This window comes from Desmodus rotundus, chromosome 1 (assembly GCF_022682495.2).
Source record: "Desmodus rotundus isolate HL8 chromosome 1, HLdesRot8A.1, whole genome shotgun sequence".
NCBI lineage: Eukaryota > Metazoa > Chordata > Mammalia > Chiroptera > Phyllostomidae > Desmodus > Desmodus rotundus.
This window is the reverse complement of record NC_071387.1, coordinates 105,153,696-105,176,156: the sequence shown is the minus strand read 5'-3', so window position 1 is coordinate 105,176,156 and position 22,461 is coordinate 105,153,696. Positions and strand designations below refer to the sequence as shown.

Here is a 22,461-nt window from a genome sequence, read left to right as displayed (position 1 = left end):
AATATCTAGACACTTCCTGATGTCTCTTGGGAGCTACAATTGCCTCATTTGTGGACCAGTGTTATAAGATCCTAATGTATGTAAAATCCCTTTCCTCTCGAGGCAGTTCTGGTAAATTACTAGTGATAAATAATGGTGCTGAGCCACAGAAACTAAAAGAGGGAATGCGCCTGTTGGGAATTGTCAAATGGAAAAAGCATATTATAGGAGAAAGTAGAGTGGTCTTCAATAGCACTTTCTTCCTGGTTTGGATTTTAGGTGCCTTTTGAAAGGCTCAGGAGTAAGAGAGTGACAAAGTTCATTTCTATTTGCTATCAAAGAGGGCGGGAGGGAGGTGGTTCTGGTTCTAGGAGTAGAAGCCTTTCTTAAGGGCAGCATTTTTGCAGCCGTGATGTGTATTTCAAAAACACTCTTCTGCAGGACCTAAGTGTGTTGTGCATGTAGGAAGTGTGAGGAGTGCTAGGTTAAACAAGTTTCTGTATTATAGTACTTTTCCGAGTCACCAGTTTCCGAAGATCTTTCTCCAAAAGACTCTGTTTGTTGATGATTCCCCAAGACTCTGGACTTTAGAACTCCTTTCCCCATAATCTCCTGTTAGCGTCTTATTCTGGAAAACACTGGACTACAATGATCAATGCCCTGACTGTGCAGAGAGGTGTATGGCGCGTTTCCTGTAGAAAAGTTAAATAGCTAATAGCACAGATTAGAACGACGTCTGCGAGGTGGCGAGCGTTTACAAACCCTGTTAACATAGAATTGTGGGCGGTATCAAAATCGTTGCCCAGTTGTGCTTGCTTACTGTACTTTGATTTTAGTTTCTTACTGTTTTGCCGGGTGTGACCATGGGAAGTTTTAGAGCAAATGGAGCCTCTGCAGAGCTAGATGAATCTGCACATGTAGATGGATCTAGACTGAGATTGTTGGTCCCCGTGAAACAAAAGTAATTTCTGGGAATTAACTAGGACTTGTAAAGACTTGTATTCAGATGAATAATTGAGGTTTATTAAAATTAACTGCCAGGGTGCCATTTGGGAAAACTTCAGGCTAAGCTCCTGATTCAGAAAACCCAAGTATTAATCTTCCTCCACTTTTCCATGCAACCGAACCCCAAGCTGGTACATTGGCCTTTGCCCTGTGAAGACAAGTTTGTTGTAAGAATGGACACCGGTAGCTGTGGACTACAGGAGCCGCTGCTGCTCTTTGGGGACGGGATGGGAAGGTAGTGGGTTACCCGGTTTTCTGACTGAGAATGTATGATGACCGCAGTTAACACAAGCTCCATCGTCATCCTATTATTTACAATGAAAAGATGCGTCGAGTAACGAAATAGGTGCTCTTTGGCATTGTGGCAGTTTAGAGTTTCTATTTAGTTGAAATATTAATACTGAAGGATATGGGGTGTCCTTCCTAATACCAAGTATTCTGCTTTTGAAAACATTGTTAATTTTGAAGTACTGATGATAGACAGAGGAATATGCAAAAATAGTACATAGGATCCTGAGTAGCTTCCACTGGTTTTCTTGGGCAAACACTTACACTAGCCTCTTGTCATTGCTCATAGGGGGCTATCAGGCCAGCTCTGTCTGCCAAAGATGGGTTTCAAGTCAGCTTCTTTTTGTAGACTCTTCAGTTTTGACCTTTTTGTATTTGATATAATTTTTCAATCATTCCATTCGTATAAAGAGTTTCCAGCCATAGGGTGAGATTTCTACTCATGTGAAATCTCATGTTAAATTCCCTGATTAGTGAGTATTGGATGGTAAGTCTGTTCTCAGGGTGTGCCTTCAATGTGAGGCAGAATCTCACATCTAGTGTATAATTCAGCGAGTGTGAACTGAGTACTGTGAGCCAGGGTGGCACCAGGCTCAGGGCACTGATCCTCTGTGTCTGCGGGGCCTGCCATCTTGTGGATTCAGAGCCACACTGACTTCACCATTGTTTGGTCCTATTTAAAATATAAAGATGAATTCACAAATTTGACTAAAGTGTGGGGTGGAAGGGGAGTAAAGCATTTTTATCTATATGAAATCTAATCCTTTGAAGAGCTGAATTCTATCTGAGAACAAAATAGGATAATTAGAAGATAGGTGGGACTTTGTTATGTTGAACTCTAGATTCCAGTGTGTCCTGGGTTTGTTTATTATTTTTCATTTGGTTATGGTTCACTTCTTCCATCACTGTCAAACAGGCCAATTTTTGTTGGGTCTGAGTATGGCTGAGTGTTAGAATGGCACTCTACAAATCAGGCAGGGTCACTATGCTTAGTGTTCACAAACCTTGGATATTGAAATGCCTGTGGTCACTTTGTTTAAACACGTTGGATAAGATGAGCCATTTAACCTCAGCAAGCCTGAGTTTCCTCATCTGTAAATTGGGAATTAAGTAATAGCTTCCCTTGCCTACCTTGCAGGGTTTAAATGCCACTGAGATGTGATCTGTATATCTATGAAAAAGTGGCCTATTTTTCTCCTAAGCCATTCTAGATATTATTCTCCTGAGCAAGTTTCCTGCCTGCCTGGTGGACTTTTATTTTCCCTCAAAGGGATTAGGGTTGCCTGCCACCGGGAGAGGCTCAAATACAGAATGCGTCTCTTAGTTGTGACTCACCCCCTGCTCAGTTGCTCTCCTTTCAAAGGGCTTCTTTGTAAACTGCCAAGCAGTGTTACATGTAGGGAAAAGAATTAGGGATGAAGAAAGAGTTTAAAAGAAGGTAAAAACACTAACTGTCACGCATATTTGGGATTTTCTTTCTTTGGTGAAGAATATTGCTCTCTCATGAGGACTGATGGACATGTTTTCCTAAGAACAAATTCACAAATAAGCAGTTTGTGTATGGTGAGATGTCTGCAGCCTGAGTACTCAGGTGTCTCTGCAGTTTGGAAACTGAAGGATGAAGGAAGGGAGTGTGCTCTTAACATGTGCTTCTTTCCCTAAGGCTCCAGTCTCACTGGTATCTCAGGAGCCTGTGGGAATGGATGTGAAAATAGCACCTGATTCTTAAAAAGCCTTCCAGGTTCCTGCTATTCTGTAGACCAATTTCATAACTCCTCAGGGGTGGCCCTTGGTTCCCTGCCTGTCTGTGAACTGTTCTCAGTCTGCAAAGAGATAGATACAAAAAGCAAGAGAAAGCATTTAGAAATGTGTATCTTGCTGTGGCAGTTTTATGACGTTTTATTAGGAAGTACTGGCAGTGACAGATTGGCAGGGTGGCCTTGGGAGGACCCCACTTTTTCTTCACGTGAAGAGTCTGAGAAGCATCACTGTGGACACTGCTGGGTTTGTCAAAGTTAATTGGGGCCTGTGTCACTTAAATGAAAAGCCACCGTGAGTAAAAGGTGGAAACTTGAAGTGTGTGATGTTAGTTAAAAGTCTACTAAGAGGCACTATATCAACACTGCTTTTTATTGGAGAAAACCATAATTCCTTTAAATTGGCCTTCAGTCTCATGGAGTAATAAAAAAATACAGCTTCTTTTTGTATTGTAAAAGTTATTCTCTGGGTGGTGTGGCTCAGTGGATTGAGTGCTGGCCTGCAAACTGAAAGGTTGCTGGTTAAATTCCCAGGCAGGGCACATGCCTGGGTTGTGGGCCATATCCCCAGTTGGAGGCATGCGAGAGGCAACCGATTGGTGCATCTTTCACAAATTGATGTGTCTCTCCTTCTCTTACTCTCTCCCTTCCCTTCTCTCTCAAAATTAAAAAAAAAAAAGTTGTTCTCACAGGGAGTCCAGGCTGGTGTTTCATAATAATTGTGAACTAAGAAGTTAACTTTTATTTTTAGCCTAACTTTATAGCAATGTTTTTTCTGTAAACAGTGCTGCTCTTCTTTGGGTTTGGTCATTTCCCACTCCCCCCAAAGGGCCTCCTTTGTTTTTGCAAGTTCAGCGCCCTCTTCATTTTTTTTCTCTGTAGCTCAGCCTTGTCTGAAACTTTTTTCTTTTCATCTACAACTCCTGTTCTTGAATAAATGTTACATGTTTCATCCCTTCCCTCCACAGACCCTCCATGCACTAAGGATTATGTGGGAATTAAGATAGAGTAGACCAGATGTTCTCATCACAATGAAGTCTTAAATCTAGGAGGGAAGGCAGGTGTGTGTTGTTAGCCTTCTGAGTTTGGGTTTCATTCACACAGAAACTCTTGTTGTACTGCTCTATGTTATTTAGTAACTTGGAACTCATACTGTCATTTTCCCAGAGAGCTGGGTTTCAGCAGCTAGGTTGGGGTTGTGTAGAGTAGTTCATCCCTGCTTGTCGGTTCTTTCAGGGCTCTTCCCTAGCGCACAGGCTCTGACTGTCAACGTGTTTTCTTGCAGACACGAGTTGGCGCTCCGAGGCAACCTTTCAGTTCACTGTCGAGCGCTTCAGCAGACTGAGTGAGTCGGTCCTTAGCCCTCCGTGTTTTGTGCGAAATCTACCATGGAAGATTATGGTGATGCCACGCTTTTATCCAGACAGACCACACCAAAAAAGCGTAGGATTCTTTCTCCAGTGCAATGCTGAATCTGATTCCACGTAAGACAGTTTAAATGATGCAATTACAAATCCACAAAAATCTAATACATTGGAAGCCAAATATGAGATCGGCCTTTTTGTATTTTGAATTTTTTTTGGAATTTCTTTACTGAGGTACATAGGTCTTTGATTTTAAATTAGACTCAACACATTCCCCTCTTTAAATCTCACTGGTAGGTGCTATATCCAAACTAGAAAAGATACATATTTTTTCTTGCAAATAAAAAACAAAAGTTTGGTTTAGGGCTTCTTGTCAAGATAGTGGCATAGGCAGACATGGCTCACCTCTTTGCACAACCACATCAAAATTACAACTAAAATATAGAACAACCATCACTCAGGAACGTCAGAAATTGAGCTGAATTTGAGACTTTGAGAAGTCTGACAACTACAGAATTAAAGAAACCATATCCATCCAGACTGGGAGAAGGGATGCAGACATGGAGTGGGCTGGCCCCACACCCCTGTGGATAAAAATTTGGGAGGGCTATCTCAGGACAAAGGAGTCACACCCCCATGCCAGGTCCCCCAGCCCAGGATTCCAGTGTCAGGAAGATAAGTCCCCCCAACTTCTGGCTGCAAAACCCAGTGGGATTGAGTTGGTGGAGGAGGCTGCTGGACCCCGAAGCAGTTCCTTTTATGGAACCCACAAATGGACTCACCTACTCAGACTCACTTCCTCTCAGGTGCAGCATTGGGGTGGCAGCTTGAAAGGTACCAGTGGTATCCAGGGAGAGACTAAAGTGTCTGGTTTGGGGCAAGCAGAGGCCATTGTCTCTTTGCTGAGCACTCAACCCACAGAGCTTGTAGGCTGGTGCCATATCTGAGACTCCATCAACCTGGCTAACACTCTGTGATACACCTTGGAGATCCACAAAGACTCTGTATAGGAATGGCTGGTCTTGGCTCCTAAATCCTATCAAAGAAGCAATAGCTGGCTTCAGTAAGCCATAGCAGCAGCCAGATTAGATTCCCAGCTTGGTTTTCCCTGGGAACTCCAAGCCCAGCACAGGTAGCAGGCATCTCAGATTGCTTTACAGCTCAGCAGGGTGGCCCCAGGTAAAACACAGGAAGTGGCTGACCTTGGCCTGCACTACCCAGGAAACCCCAGGGTCAGCATCCCAAGTGGATAGCCACAGACCACATCAGAACAACACCACCCTGCCCCTGCACAGATGATACTCCATGGAGGGCAGGGGTTGGTAGACAGTGGTCATAGCCAATCCTTGCAGCTGACTGGCCTGGGTAAATCCTTCCCATTGATCTGCCAACAGCAACCAATGCTCAACTACAAGAGGAGGATGTACTCAGTCCCCAAGAAAGGCACACCTTGAGTACCCAGCTTGTGTGGTAGGGGAGGCTGTTCCACTGAACCCTACAGGATACCTATGACCTTAGGCCATACTACCAAGACATGTAATCAAAGCAGCTCTACCTGTGTTTCTACATAGAAACAAACACAGGGAGGATGCCAAAACCAGGAGAAAAGGAAATATGGTCCAAATGATAGAACAGATCAAAACTCCAGAAAAAGAGCTAAATGAAATGGTGATAAGCAATCTATTAGGTACAGAGTTCAAAACAGTGATTATAAGGATGCTCAAGGAACTTAGTGAGGACCTCGGCAGCATAAAAAAGACCCAGTGAGAAACGAAGGATACACAATTGAAATAAATGACAATTTACATGGAAACAACAGTGGAATGGATGAAGCTGAGAGTCACATCAATGATTTGGAACATAAGGAAGCAAAAATAACCACATAGAACAAGAAGAAAAAAGAATCCAAATAAATGAGGATGGTATAAATAGCCTATGAGACAACTTAAAAGGTCTACCAATTGCCTCATGGGGTATCAGAAATAAAAGAGAAAGAGCAAGAAATTGGAACTCTACTTGAAAAAATAGTGAAAGAAAAGTTCCATAATTTGGTGAAGGAGATAGACATACAAGTCCAGAGAGCAGAGAGTCCCAACTATGATGGATGCAAAGAGGCCCACTTGAAGAAACATCATTATTCAAAGGCCAAAGGTTAAAGATAGAGAGACTCTTAAAAGCAAGAGAAAAGAAGTTACTAGAAGGTTACAGCAAGATGGGAGGGATGAGGGGGAGAATGGGTGAAGAGGTGAGACTAAGAAGTACAAATAGGTAGTTACAGAATAGCCATGGGGATGTAAAGTATAATACAGGAAAAGGAGTAGTGAAAGAATTTATACACATGACCTATGGACATGAACAATGGTGGGGGGATAGCCTGAGGGAGTGGGGGGTGCTGAGTGGAGGGGCAAATGGGGAAAAATCAGGACACCTGTAATAGCATAATCAATAAAATATAATAAAAGCCCTTAAAGTTTGTAGGAACATGGAATCAAGACCCAATATACTAACTGATTACTGGTTTACCAAGCTTAATTCTTATTCACCAGTAACTCTCCAAGGGGAAAATTGTAGTTAAGGAAACTTCCTTTAAAAAAATATTTTTTAAAGTATATTTTATTTGTTATGCTATTACAGGTGTCCCAATGTTTTTTCCTCCCCTTTATCCACCTCCTTTCTGCACTGCCCCCTCACCCTCCAGCATCCCCCCCACCCCCCGCACAGTTCATGTCCATGGGTCGTACATGTAAGTTCTTTGGCTTCTCCATTTCCTATACTATTCTTAACTTCCCCCTGACTATTTTGTGCCTACCAATTATGCTTCTTATTCCCTGTACATTTCCCCCCCCATTGTCCCCCTCTCCCTCCCCACTGATAACCCTCCATGTGATCTCCATTTCTGCAATTCTGTTCCTGTTCTAGTTGTTTGCTTAGTTTTTGTTTTTTAGGTTCAGTTGTTGATAGTTGTGGATTTGTTGTCATTTTACTGTTCATAGTTTTTGATCTTCCATTTCTTAGATAAGTCCTTTTAACATTTCATATAATAAGGGCTTGGTGGTGGTGAACTCCTTTGGTGGTGGCCATATATCTTTGTCTGGGTGCACCTGTTACTGTAAGGGGCAGAGCCTTAGGTATTCACTAGGACAAGGCAATCCTCTTTGCTGTGTTGTGGTGCTGTTTCCACAGAGGGTCACAGAAGGAACAATGCCTCTTGCTCTGCCCTCATCCCACTTCCTGTCACTTCCCTCAATTCCCGCAAGTGGTTTGTGCCCTTTAGTTGCTGATTTGCAGGTGGGTGGGTTTGTGCACGTTTTAGGACCCTGTGGGTCTCTCCAATGAACTCTCCTGTGAGGCTGGGTGTCTGTCCCACCACCAAAATCCCCACAGATCTTTTCCATATCCAGTGGTTTTGAGTCTTTGGTGGAAAACCCAGGGTTTTGTGGTCTGTCTAGCTCCCTGGCTTTCCCTGGGGCTTGTCTGAATGTGGATGTGGGATTGCCCCTGCAGTCCACCAGCTGCTGCCTTGCCCACCCAGTCCTCCAGCCACCTCCTTGCTGTATCCTCTCCACCCTGCTGCATGTCTCCATCCCTCCTACTGTCTTGTTGAATGTTGCTTCAACTCCTTGGTTGTTGGACTTCTATGCAAAAAGTCAAATGTTTTTCTGACAGTTCTGGTCACTCTTTGTTTTTGAATTGGTTGTTTTCTTTTAGTTGTGTGAGGAAGCGAAGTGTTTCTGCTTAGGCCTCCATCTTGCCCCTCATCTTTGAATTTTTAAAAGATTTTATTTATTTATTTTTAGAGAGAGGGGAAGGTAAGGCGAAAGAGAGGGAGAGAACATCAATGTGTGGTTGCCTCTTGTGCATCCCCCACCGGGGACCTGGACCACAACCCAGGCATTTGCACTGACTGGAAATCGAACTGGCACCCCTTTGGTTCACAGGCTGGCACTCAATCCACTGAGTTAACACCAGTCAGGGCAGAAAAATTCTTTAGGCTGTCATCCTCCTCATTGTGTGTTAATTAGTTCCTATAGGTTATTCAGACAATTGAAAATAAAACATTTGAGGATTTTACAACATGGGCCTGTCTGACTTATTTTAGAAAAAAATTTGTATTCATGAGATTTATACAAAGAGGTATATCATAAAATGTCCTTAAATATTAAGAAGTTTCTTCATGGTCCCTCTACTGAGATGAAGCCAAAGGTATTTGACTCTTCTTCCCTTTACTTAAAAGTTGTCCACTGTTCAACATTTAGCAGAACCCCAAGCTGACAATTTTTGGAGGGATTCCAGACCACTTTTGCTATCAAGCCACTTCCCTGAAAAACATCTGCCCTGTCTCCCTGCCACCTACAGACTGTGGCCCTTTGGTGCCCTCAGGGAAGGTTGTTCCCCAGAGGACATTGGCTCTAGCTATTCCGTCAAAGCTCCAGGAAGTACAACTCATTTTATGTTCTTTTTACTGGAAGTTTTAAGAAGTGCCAAGCCCATTTTACAGTGCAGCTAGGACTGTATGTAGGTTAAGATTTTTCTTCCTGTGGTGAAATTGTGGTCTGATCTGAGGCGTATTGGGGTAGATTTTAGTCTTAATAGCCGCAGTCTGAACAGTAGTTTGGAAACAGTGAATGGTTCACGTCCAGCGTAAGGACCCTGAGCAAGTGGAAGCGCCGACGTGCTGGCACTGCTCTTCTCAGTGTTTCAGTGAGTTTGCAGCATTGTGAACTGTTCAGTGGATTTTTAAAGTGGCATAGCTTTTGCTTTTCAAACATTGATCCAGAGGCCCTTTGCCATCTGCCCCAAATGTGAGGGACTCTGTCTACAGTTGTGTCACTTGTGGTTGTGATTCAGCACCATGCTCAGAGTTTGTCAGGAGCCCCCTGGTACCGACCTGCCCACAGGCCTGTGTCAGAGGTGCTCTTGAGAACGTGACAGCCACAGTACTTGTAAGCTACCAGGGGCAGGAGTGACGCTGACAAGTGACACCTTTATTAAGTAGAACCTAGAGCTTCAGGTCTATTCATTAAAAGAACAAACAAAAAAAACACATTGTCATCATTCTTGTTTTCCTATTCTTTTAAAATGCTATCCATAAAATTATAACCTGACCCCCAAACTATAGTCTCTTATGAAATCTCAACATGTAATTTGAAGATAGTAATAAGAAACTTGACTTCAACTTTTGAAAAATTAAAGGATAAATAAAGCCACGAGTCAAATCACTATATCAGGGCACCCTCAACCCTTCTTAGCCTTTTCTCCTCTAAAGATAAATATGCTTCCCAAACACCCACCCTGCCTGCACAAAAACAGAAGATAAATACGGGAATTTTTGTGTGCTGTGTTTTAAAAAATATATATATATAAGCAATAATGAAATATGTCACCTAAGGCTTAGATTATTTTCTTTAAACAGGTCATGGTCTTGTCATGCACAAGCTGTGCTGAAGATTACAAATTACAGAGATGAGGAGAAGTCATTCAGTCGTCGTATTAGTCATTTATTCTTCCATAAAGAAAATGATTGGGGATTTTCCAATTTTATGGCCTGGCATGTAAGTAACACTGAATTTAGTCTGAATAATAATATGAGCATTATTGTATTCCCCTAAATATTTTATTGTTCATAGCCTTCTATTCACTTATTTATTTATTCATTTATTATTGATTTTGGAGAAAAAGAACAGGGGAGAGTCATGAGTTTGTTGTTCTACTTATTTCTACATTCATTGGTTGATTTTTGTATGTATCCTGACTAGGTATTGACCATGCAACCTTCTTACATCAGAATGACATTCTAAACCCCTGAGCTACCCTGCCAGGGTGCCTTCTATTCATTTTAGAAGCAAAGTGTTTGTTTTATAAGTTGGACAGGTATCTGTGTGTGTGTATTTCCTAACTAAGCTTTTATCAGGTAGTAGGACTAAAGTCTCAACATTTTGTCAAACATTGTAAGCTAGTCAATAGCATTCCTGATAGGTAAACTTCCTTTAAAAGAAATTATATCAATTGGGATCCTTCCATAAGTCAGACATAGTGCAGGGTGGTTTCATGAAGCTTCATGAATTCTCAAGTCAGTTCATTTTGGCTGTTTTGGCAGAGGTGGAAACGTGCTTAGGAATGTCCTGCCCAGGCTCCTACCATGGGTTCTGTGGAGCCTCCCCCGCCCTGCTGTGATGAGCATGCCCTCATCCCTCACTGTCCATGCTATGGCCTTGCACCCCCGGTGCCTCTGGGATGCCTCCTCTTGTTCAGAGAACACTGTTCAAAACAAACCAGAACACTGCAAAAGTAGAAGCATAATTGGGATGTTTGAAAAAGTAGTGTTTTAGTTTATTAAAGTACACGACACTAGGGTAATTACGGCTTTGGAATGAAGTGAGCATTCGTGTGATCTTATGCAAGTTGGATATGCTTTTTTCTTTTTAGGAAGTGACTGATCCTGAGAAAGGATTTATAGATGATGACAAAGTGACTTTTGAAGTCTTCGTACAGGCAGATGCTCCCCATGGAGTTGCGTAAGTTTTTCCTTACTTGTGTGCTGACGAGATGTGTTTTGGGCTGTAGTGAGAGCAACACTTGCACATGATCAGAAATGCATGATTCCACAGAGAAGCACCCTCTCTGTGCTTGCCCCTTGGCACACATGGAACATACAGACATGTATGCCAGCTTCACATTCACTGCTTTGTTTAGCGGATTTATTGAAGAAGATTCCATATGCCAGACCCTGCTGCGCACTACTAATATAATCATGTGGTCAGCCAGACGAGACAGCCTTGGGTTTCTGTCCTCAAAGAAGCTACAGGCTGGTCAGGTAAAGGAGCAAGACCAGTACATACATAACCGCCGCAGGAGGTGCTCTGTTTTTATTTTGAAGAGGTCGGGGATGTCCATGTGTGCTGGTGGCACCGCTGAGCAGATGAGGTAGTGAGTGGGGCACCGCATAGCTTAGCAGAGGACCTGTGAGCAGATGCTTCTGCTTCTGTCACTCAGTCCAGGGAGGTCTGTGTGCAAGAAGAAGTTTTGGCCTTACAGAGTGTGTTGGTTTATTGGTTGATAAGGTGGGACAGTGGAATTCAGGGTAGGGAGAAGAACATGAGGAAAGACACCAGCAAGAGAGTTTGGGATTGGGCAGAATATGAGGGAGGTTGAAGAGTGGATCTGAAGGCTGAAATGGTAAGTTGGGAGCAGGTTGTAGAAGAATTCCAGACTTTGAAGGCCCAGAGTGAAACCATAACATTCCATCTAGGAAGAAGTTAAGTGACAGGTCTCAATCTCTTACTTGCCATATTTTCTTTCGACGTGGCCTTACTCTTGGGCGAGAGCGCATTGGTTGACCCTGATGGAAGAGAGCAGGGAGCAGTGGGGTGGCCATGAAGGAGCTATTACTTAGTCCAGATCCTGGCTAATGTGGCCTGGGCGAGGCACTGGAATTTTTTTTAATGCTAATAACATTTATTACCTTTATGTTAATTGAACTGGTACCAGAGGAATCAGGACTTTCTTGAGTAGCCTTCTCAAAACACGCACTTATGTTGTATTGAAAGACCTGAAGTAAGGGCTGAAACAAGCAAGTTCTAATTAAAATTGTTCCCCCCTCTTCATTTAAAACCTTTTTTCTATATCTCTTGACTTAAAAAAGTAGGTTGGGTTTTCAGCGGTACCAATCAAAAGAGATTGTTGGCTCAGCCACACTTGTCAAAACTTATTCAAACATTATCTAAATCTTATGATTGTACTTTTTCAAATAATCATCTGTAACTCACGGTTCTTGCATTTTCTTGACAATTTAAAAATAATTAGAATAATATTTTTAGTGTATCGTTCCCTTACCATTTGTTAAAAAATTATTTTAATACACACATGAATTTAACTGGGGCCTTTTGACACACCTGACTGTGTTCGCAAGGCCATGGACTAACCTCTGGCATCAGAGTACTGTTGACCTTGACCTCACAAAAGGATTGGTCACACTTAGTGGTGATCACGTTTGTTTATGTCTTTGCATTATAGAAGACTGATAAGAGAAGGTTCTAGATGTTTGAAAGTCTGCATTAAAACTTGCCAGTATACATACTTGTCTCTCCCTATGTGTATGACAATAGAAAAGAGGGGTCCCACCTTTTCCACTTCTTGCTGAGCACAGGTGACCCAATATGAATGTAATAGAACTACACTGGGGGTCAGTTTGATACAAGTTTATAGAATGTAATTTGTATCTGTGAGAGCTGCTCTTGGTAACGATGGCTATGCTGCTCTCAGCAGACAGTGTTTTAAGCTGCTTCGTGAATGCTGGGGTTGACTTAGCACTGGGCCATGCACTTGGGTGGACAGAATCAATGACCATTAAAGGGAGCCCTGTGATAAGAACTCTTGGCCTTGGTGTCCTTAGTGCCATGGGCCTGGTGATGAGTTATTTACTTGCAGGGTTGCTCAGCCTTCATCCCTGCGTCAGGATGGTGGGAAAGAGCAGTGAAATGTCAGCCACCAAGCTGACATCTGGTTGAATCGCTCCACACACATTGCAGAAGCAAGGAGGTGTCTTGTGCGGTTTTCCCTCAACCTCAAACTGATCTTGTAGGTGGGATTCAAAGAAGCACACAGGCTATGTCGGTTTGAAGAATCAGGGAGCAACTTGTTACATGAACAGCCTGCTGCAGACTTTATTTTTCACCAATCAACTACGAAAGGTAAATGGATGGTAATTCTCTACTCACCCTCCCACCCACCCTTTTCTCTCCAGTATTAAGGGACAAGCAAAGTCCTCTTGCCAAACTTTGCCTTGTCTTCTCCTACCTCAGTGCTGTGTCCAGAGATGCCCCTATTTTATGCCTGTGCTTATCTGTAGTCCTCAGTGTTTGGAGACTTAGAGCTAACGGGGGTGGTCAAAAGTTCACTATAGCTAATGATCCTAACTTTGAGGTAGAAGTAATATGGGTATTTTTTCAATGTGAAAGCCATTAACAACATTTGAAAAAGTTTTATATGAAAAATTGATCAGTTGGAAAACTGGCTGCAAAATCTAGTTTTCACATATTATAGACAAAATTTATTTATTTAAAAAAATTTTCATATATTTTTAGACAGAGGGAAGAGAGGGAGAAAGAGAGGGAGAGAAACATCAGTGTGTGGTTGTCTCTTGAGTGCCACCTACTGGAGACCTGGACCACAACCCAGGAACATGCCCTGACTGGGAATGGAACCAGAGACCTTTTGATGTACAGGCTGGCAGTCAATCCACTGAGCCACACCAGCCAGGGTGAAAAAATTTATTTTTGTAAGACTATTCAAACCAGAATATACTTCCCTAGAATGTAATGGAGGCGAGAGAGTCATTTGTACTTTAGGAAAGTCATGTGAGCAGCATGGAGCAGTGCAGGCAACGCGGACTCCTGGTTGTGGGGGCAGCACTGGCTGGTCTGCTTTTCTCTCATGTTTGCACTGTTCTCCTGGTGAGTTACCGTGATAGGATCTATCCCGGGGATAGCTGAATGTAGGTGATGTCAGTAGATTTGTTTCATTAAATCTTCTGTTTATAAGTAATGTTAAGTTTTAAAATGTTGCTCTGAGAAGTCTGAAATGAAAGTGGTTCTCTTTGGATGGTGGGCTATAGGTAATAGAAAAAAATTTTTTTTTTGCCTTCTTGTATTTTCTAGATTGATTCTAAAGACTTTTATGATTTCAAATTAAAAAAAAAAAAACTTTCTGACCTATGTAGGGGATAATTAAAAGCCTTAATTAAACTACTGTAGCCATTGTGATATTAGAAGTGATACTTTCACGTCAAATTTCATTTTTATTTCTTAATCCTTTTAGGCCGTTTACATGATGCCAACAGAGGGTGATGATTCATCCACAAGTGTCCCTTTAGCATTGCAGAGAGTGTTCTATGAACTACAGCACAGCGATAAGCCTGTAGGGACAAAAAAGCTAACAAAATCATTCGGGTATGTATTGGAAATCTGCCTTTCCCTTCTGCTGCTCCTTTAAGGATGAATGTGAGATGACAGAAGAATTGCAATCACTGTGTAGGCATTTAATCATGTCAGTGTTTCTATCATTATATTTTATTTGACCACTTTGGAAAGAACAGCTTGGTTTTAGAATTTTGCTTGAGAAATAACTTACCACTTAAAGCTTTACCTGTCAAGAAAAGGACATGTATATATCCCAAGGATCCTATCTCTTTTCTATGGGTTGGTTTTTTTAAATACCTTATAATACACTCCCACTGTCTTAAAAAAACAATTTGCCTCCCCCCTCCAACTGATCACAAAAAAAGAGTAGGTGGAAGCTGTGAACACCAGTATACCTGCTGGAAGAGGAAACCCACCAACAAAGGAACCACAAACAGATAACAACAGAAGGAGGTGAAGAAGGGAGTGGAAGCCACACTAACCTCAGTTGAGAACTGATCTGGAAATACAACTAAATAGTGCAGAAATTACTCAGAACAAACAACTGAACAAGAGCAAGAGAGAAGCCTCAAAACCTCATACAGACAGAAGAACCAGCTTCAACACAACCTGCACAACAGAATACAAGACGTTGTGGGCAGAGTGACCCTCAACCAGCTGGAGGGAAGGATCCACCAAAGAAAGACCCAACAACAATAAAAATCCAGACATACCGAGAGGCAACATAAAGGACAGCCCAGGACCAGTGAGCTCAGGAGATCAAGGAGGCTGCACCACTGAATCTCACAGGTCTTCTACCATAGAAGTTCAGACCATAAACCCAGGGAGTCAGAACAGATCAATTTAAGAAGCAGAGGCTAACAAGAAGAGTCTCACAAACAATGGGAAGACAAAGAAACAATTCCCAAATGAAAGGAGGCAGCCTCAGAAAGAATGCTAAATGAAATAGAGGCAAGTCAACTATTGGATACTGAGTTCAAAGCAATGGTTATCAGGAAGTTCAATGAGCTCACAGAGAATTACCAAAAACTACAGGGAAACTTCAGCGAACTCACTGCAAACTATATCAACATGAAAAAGCAAATAGAAACTATCAACAGGGGCCAAGAGGAAATGAAGAATACAATTTCTGAATTGAAGAACACAGTAGAAGGAATCAAAAGCAGACTTGATGAAGCAGAGGATCAAATCGGCAAGCTGGAGGACAGGGTAGAAAAAAACACCCAGAAAGAAAAAGAAAAGGAAAAGAGGCTCAGAAAGAATGAAGAGGGATTAAGGGAAATGCAGGACAACATGAAATGTAATAATATCTGTATAATACCAGAGGGAGGGATACCAGAGGGAGAAGAAGAAGAGCAAGGGATAGAAAATGTGTTTGAAAAAGTAATGATGGAAAACTTCCCTAATCTCATGAGAGAAAAAGTCACACAAATCCAGGAAACACAGAGTCTCAATCAAGAGGAACCGAAAGAGGCCCACTGCAAGACACAGCATAATTAAAATGGCAAAATTCCAAGACAAAGAGAGCCCTGATAAGACTAGCAGCTGACTTCTCAATGGAAATGCTCCAAGCCAGAAGGGATTGGCAAGAGATATTCCAAGTAATGCAAACCAGAGGCCTGCAATGAAAACTACTTTATCCAGCAAGACTCTCATTTAAAATGGAAGGCCAAATAAGGAGCTTCCTGTACAAAAGAAGCCTCAAAGAATATACGTCCTCCAAGCCACCTCTGCAAGAGATGTTAAAGGGTCTTTTTTAAGACCAGGAAGAAAAACAGAGAGAGAGAGAGAGAGAGAGAGAGAGAGAAAGAGAGCAAGAGCAAGAGCGAGAGAGAGAGAGAGAGAGAGAGAAACACAGGTATGAAAAATGGCAATGAATAAGTACCTATCAATAATAACCTTAAACGTAAATGGATTAAATGCCCCAATCAAAAGACATAGAATAGCTGAATGAATAAGAAATCATGACCCACAATATGCTGCCTACAAGAGACCCACCTCAGAACAAAAGACCTACACAGACTGAAAGTGAGGGCTGGAAACAAATATTCCAAGCAAATGGACAGGAAGAAAAAAGCTGGTGTAGCAATACTTATATCAGACAAAATAGACTTCAAAAAAGAGCCATAAAAAAGAGACCCAGAAGGTCACTTCATAATAGTCAAGGGAAGAATCCATCAAGAAGACATAAACATTGTAAATATGTATGCACCCAACATAGGAGCACCCAAATACATAAAGAAAATCTTGGAGGACTTCAAGAAAGATATTGACAGCAATACAATTACAGTAGGGGATTTTAACACCCCACTGTCAAAAAATGGACAGATCTTCCAAACCAAATATCGACAAAGATATTGTGTCACTTAACAATACCTTAGAGGAAATGGACTTAACTGATATATATATAGAGCCTCTCATCCCAAAGAAGCAAAATACACATTCTTTTTAAATGCACATGGAACATTTTCAAAGATAGACCACATAATAGGACACAAAGCAAGCCTCAACAAATTCAAGAAATTTGAAATCATATCAAGCATTTTCTCTGACCATAAGGGACTGAAACTGGAAACCATCCTCAAGGAAAAAAACCCCAAACAATCAAATTCATGGAGATTGAATAGCATGCTATTAAACAATGAATGGGTCAAGAAAGAGATTAGGGAAGAAGTAAAAAAGTTCTGGAAACAAGTGAAAATAAAGTCACAACAATCCAAAACTTACAGGACACAACAAAGGCAGTCCTGAGAGGGAAGTTCATAGCAATACAGGCCTACCTAAAAAAGATAGAAACATTTCAAATAAACAACCTAACCCTATGCCTACAAGAACTCAAGGAACAACAACAAAGACAGCCTAGAGCAAGTAGAAGGAAGGAAATAACCAAGATCAGAGCTGAATTAAATGACAGAGACTAAAAGCACAATTCTAAGGATCAATAAATCCAGGAACTCATTTTTTGAAAAGATAAACACAATTGATGAGCCTTTAAGCAGGCTCATCAAGGAAAAAGAGAGGACCCAAATAAACACAATCAGAAATGAAAGAGGAGAGATTACAACTGATACCACAGAAATACAAAGGATTGTAAGAAATTACTACGAAAAACTATATGCCAGGAAATTTGAAAACCTAGGTGAAATGGACAAATTTCTAGAAAAATATAATCTTCCAAAACAATGAAGAAGAAGCAGAAAGGCTGAACGGACCAATAACAGCAGATGAAATTGAATCAGTAAGCAGAAAGCTTCCAACACACAAAAGCCCTGGACCAGACAGTTTCACAGGAGAATTCTACAAAACATTTAAGGAAGAGTTAACCCCATTCTCCACAGAGTATTCCAAAAAATTTAAGAGGATGGAAGGCTCTCAAACTGTTTTTATGAAGCCAGCATCATCCTAATCCCAAGACCAGATAAAGACATAACAAAGAAAGAAAACGTCAGGCCAATATCGCTGATGAACATAGATGCTAAAACCCTCAACAAAATATTAGCAAACCGCATCCAGCAATATATTAAAAAGATCATCCACCATGACCAAGTGGGATTCATCCCAGGGATGCAAGGATGGTACAATATTCACAAATCAATAAACATAATACAACACATAAACACAACGAAAGACAAAAATCACATGATCATATCAATAGATAAAGAAAAAGCATTTGATAAGGTACAGCACCCATTTATGATAAAACACTAAGCAAAGTGGGAATAGAGGGAGCATTCCTCAACCCAATAAAGGCCATATATGAGAGGCCTACAGCCAACGTCATACTCAATGGGCAAAAACTAAAAGCTTTCCCACTAAGATCAGGAACAAGACAAGGATTCCCGCTTTCACCACTCCTATTGAACACAGTATTGAAAGTCCTAGCCACAGCAATCAGACAAGAAAAATAAATAAAAGGCATCCAAATTGGAAAGGAGGAAGCAGAACTGTCATTGTTTGCAGATGACATGAAAGTGACCATGGAAAATCCTATAGACTCCACCGAAAAACTACTCAACTACACTTATTAGTGAATTTGGCAAAACAGCAGGATACGAAATCAATATTCAGAAATCAAAAGGCATTTTTGTACACCAACAATGAAATATCAGAAACAAATCAGGAAAAAAAAATCCCATTTGATATAGCAACAAGAAAAATAAAGTACCTAGGAATAAACCTAACCAAGGAGGTAAAAGACCTGTATTTAGAAAACTACACAACACTGAAGAAAGAAATTAAGGAAGACACAAACAAATGGAAGCATGTACCATGTTCATGGATTGGAAGAATTAACATCATCAAAATGGCCATACTACCCAAAGCGACTTATAAATTCAATGCAATCCCTATTAAAATACCAATGATATATTTCACAGATATAGAACAAACATTTCAGGAATTTATATGGAACCATAAATGACCCCGAATAGCTGCAGCAATTTTGAGAAAGAAGAACAAAGCAGGAGGGATCACAATACCTGATCTCAAACTGTATTACAAGGCTACTGTAATCAAAACAGCCTGGTACTGGCATAAAAAGACACATAGAACAATAGAACAGAATGGAGAGCCCAGAAATAAACCCAAGTCTCTATGGTCAATTAATATTTGACAAACAGGAGAAGCATAAAATGGAGTAAAAATAGCCTCTTGAACAAATGGTGTTGGGAGATCTGGACAGCTATGTGCCAAAAAATGAAATTCGATTACCAACTTACACCATACACAAAAATAAATTCAAGGTGGATAAAAGACTTAAATATAAGTCATGACACCATTAAAGTCCTAAAGGAAAACAGCAGGAAAATCTCAGATATTCCACACAGCAACATCTTCACTGATATGTCCCCTAAAGCAAGGGACATAAAGGAAAGAATGAAAAATGGGACTTCATCATATTAAAACGCTCTGCATGTCTAAAGAAAACAGGAGTAAAATGAAGAGGACCACCAATATGGGAAAACTTATTTGCCAATGATACTTCAGACAAGGGTTTGTTCTCCAAAATATATGAAGAACTCACATGACTCCACTCCAGGAATACCAAAAACCAAATTAAAAAATGGGCAAAAGACTTGAACAGATAATTAATTCTCCAAGATGGACATGCAGAGGGTCCAGAGACATATGAAAAGATGCTCAGCATCACTAGCCATCAGAAAGATGCAAATTAAAACCACAATGAGATACCACCTCACACAGGTCAGAATGGCTATCAGAAACAAAGCAACAAACAAATGTTGGAGAGGATGTGGAGAAAAGGGAACCCTTTGTACATTGTTGGTGGGAATGCAGACTGGTACAGCTACTGTGGAAAACAGTATGGAATTTCCTCAGAAAACTAAAAATGGAACTCCCTTTTGACCCAGCAATTCCGCTGCTGGAATTATATCCTAAGAGCCCTGAAACACCAATCCAAAAGAACCTATGCACCCCAATGTTCATAGCAGCACAATTTACAATAGCCAAGTGCTGGAAGCAAAGTAAGTGCCCATCAGCAAATGAATGGGTCAAAAAACTATGGTACATTTACATGATGGAATTCTACACAGCAGAGAGAAAGAAGAAGCTCCTATCCTTTGTGACAGCATGGATGGAACTGGAGAGCATTATGCTAAGTGAAATAAGGCCAGGTGGTGAGGGACAAATACCACATGATCTCACCCTTAACTGGAACATAATCAACAAAAGAATAAATCAAACAAAATATAACCAGAGACATTAAAATTAAGAACAATCTAACAATAACCAGAGGTGAGGGTGGGAGGCAATGGGGGGAAGGGTTTTCAGGAACTTCTATAAAGGACACATGGACAAAACCAAGGGGAGGGTGGAAGCAAGGGAGGGAAGTGGGTTTGGCTGGGGTGAAGGGGAGTGATGGTGGGGAAATGCAGATAACTGTAATTTAACAATAATAAAATAATTTTTTAAAAAAGGACATGTACAGATTTTAAGTGAATTACAAGGGGGTACAACCCCCCCCCCCAATTGGAATTACCTTCTAGAGGGCAGGCCCCTTGTAGTACAGTGTTCCCCCTCTAGGTGAGTGTTCTAGGAACCCATCTGTATCAGTGTACCAGGTGACGTCGTGCAAAGCTGTATTCCACTTCAGAGAATTTTTTTTTGAAGACTCTTTCAACGTGTTTGCCCATTTCATGATGGGTGACTTATGAGTGCACCTGCCCACATCATGCTGAGTGTTCAGCAGTTTTTGATCAAAAACAGCCTGACCCCTTGTGTCCCACACTCACTATTCACCCAATCTTACCCCAAGTAGCATTTTTGTTTTCTTTTTTTGTTGTTGTTGTTTCTGGGAATGAAAAAAGTCCTCAAAGGGAAATGTTTTGGGCATGTGGAAAAGGTGAAACAAAAAATGGCAGAAGTAAAAGGCATAAAAACTGATGTGCTCAAAAACTGTTTTGAGCAGCGGAAACAATGTCTCAATAGGTGTGTTGCATCAAATGGAGAGTAATTTGAAGGTGACTGGAAGTTTAAACATGTAAGAATAAATACACAATTTTTAAAAAATAAATTCTGATTCTGTTGGGTTTCCCCTCATATACTTACTTGCTAACATGTCCTCCCCTTGCAGTAAGTTGTTTAGAACAAGATAACGTTGTTAGCATTTGGGTATCCTGATAAAACTCAGTTTAATTTTGAATTATAACCCCCCAAATAATCTTCTCAGAAAAGCAATTTAAGAATAATGGCTGATTATGCAGTGTAGTTTTTGGATCTAAGCTACTAGTTAGGGTATACTTAGTAGAAATTTGGATGTTTTGACATAGATAAATGTTCATTTTATCTTTCCAAGGTGGGAAACTTTAGATAGCTTCATGCAACATGATGTTCAAGAGCTATGCCGAGTGGTAAGTTTTCAGCTGTAATTATATACTACTGACATTTAATATTTTGAAGCACTGTCAGAAGTTGTTACCAACTAAAACCTCAGGCATACTTCACGACACCATCATTCAGATATGCCCATGTTTGCTTGGGGCCAAAACTAGGCTAGAAGGAAAAAAGCAGCATTTATATAGTTTAAAACCCAGAAAGAATGCAAAAAGTTATTTGAGATGGAAGTTTGAGGGGAAACTTGAATTTAAATATTGTAGTAGGATAATGTGTTAATGGGAATTTCTACTTGAGTTGTTATTGGCTCTAGTAGCTGTTTGACTCCCCTGCTTCAGTTTGCAAGGATGACTTCTGTTATTACCCTGCAGCATCCAGACCCCTTCTTTGCACAGAAGTTCTGGTTGAGGCAGACCTCTGTGTGAGTGACTCTCCCCCTAACCAGCTGCAGTCACTAGCGAATTCCCATCTTTTCAGTTGTGATGAAAGATGCACAAACACGCACACAACATGAAATGGCTATTCAAGGTGATTGGCTGGGCAAGGTGTGTTTTCTTTTTTGCAGCACTAGCTGGATTGAATCCAGTTCATTAAATATCCATGGACAAACCAGTCAATCCTGTTGACAGGCTCAACCTCATTAATCTCTTGGTGTGGACCAATACGAGTTAAGTTTAGTGCTCAATTTACATGCTTTTCCACAGAGGTAAAATGAATATAAAAAATGCTTCTAAAGGCACTACAGATTACTAATTCATTCCGAAGGCTGTTTAGAGGGTTAATCTCAACTGTTGCATGTAGATGTTTTTGTAACTATCCAACCAAGAAAGAAGATTTTGTATGTTTTTGATAATTGCATGCCAAAGGTCATACTATTTATAGTCTTAGAATGTCTTGGACCATTGCAATTTCCTAGTCACATTGCAAATTACTGTGTATTGATTAAGCATAACATTCTCTTAAAGCCCAAACTTTCTCTTCCAGTTGCTTGACAATGTGGAAAATAAGATGAAAGGCACATGTGTAGAAGGCACCATACCTAAATTATTCAGAGGCAAAATGGTGGTATGTGATTATCACTTTAAAAGGATAATTTTAAAAGATTTTGAAACGTGCGCATTTTGCTGACTAATAATACTTGTGCCATCTTTCCCTCGTTTGCAGTCCTATATCCAGTGTAAAGAGGTGGACTATCGATCTGATAGAAGAGAAGATTATTATGATATCCAGCTGAGCATAAAAGGAAAGAAAAACAGTAAGTTGTGTGCACACAGTGGCCTGCTGACCTTCTGATCATTT

The 22,461-nt window shown here is 40.9% G+C and overlaps 1 protein-coding gene across 2 annotated transcripts in view; it reads left to right on the top strand.

Moving 5' to 3' along the window:
- Window positions 1–22,461, top strand: part of LOC112308147 (ubiquitin carboxyl-terminal hydrolase 7) — a 94,914-nt gene that overhangs the window by 50,712 nt on the left and 21,741 nt on the right. For both annotated transcript variants that reach the window (XM_053929159.2, XM_053929160.2), the window contains exons 3-10: window positions 4,315–4,513; window positions 9,807–9,945; window positions 10,820–10,908; window positions 12,975–13,083; window positions 14,210–14,340; window positions 21,125–21,179; window positions 22,147–22,227; window positions 22,327–22,417. In XM_053929159.2, the coding sequence (XP_053785134.1) occupies window positions 4,315–4,513; window positions 9,807–9,945; window positions 10,820–10,908; window positions 12,975–13,083; window positions 14,210–14,340; window positions 21,125–21,179; window positions 22,147–22,227; window positions 22,327–22,417 (894 nt within the window). The remainder of the gene's footprint in view (window positions 1–4,314; window positions 4,514–9,806; window positions 9,946–10,819; window positions 10,909–12,974; window positions 13,084–14,209; window positions 14,341–21,124; window positions 21,180–22,146; window positions 22,228–22,326; window positions 22,418–22,461) is intronic.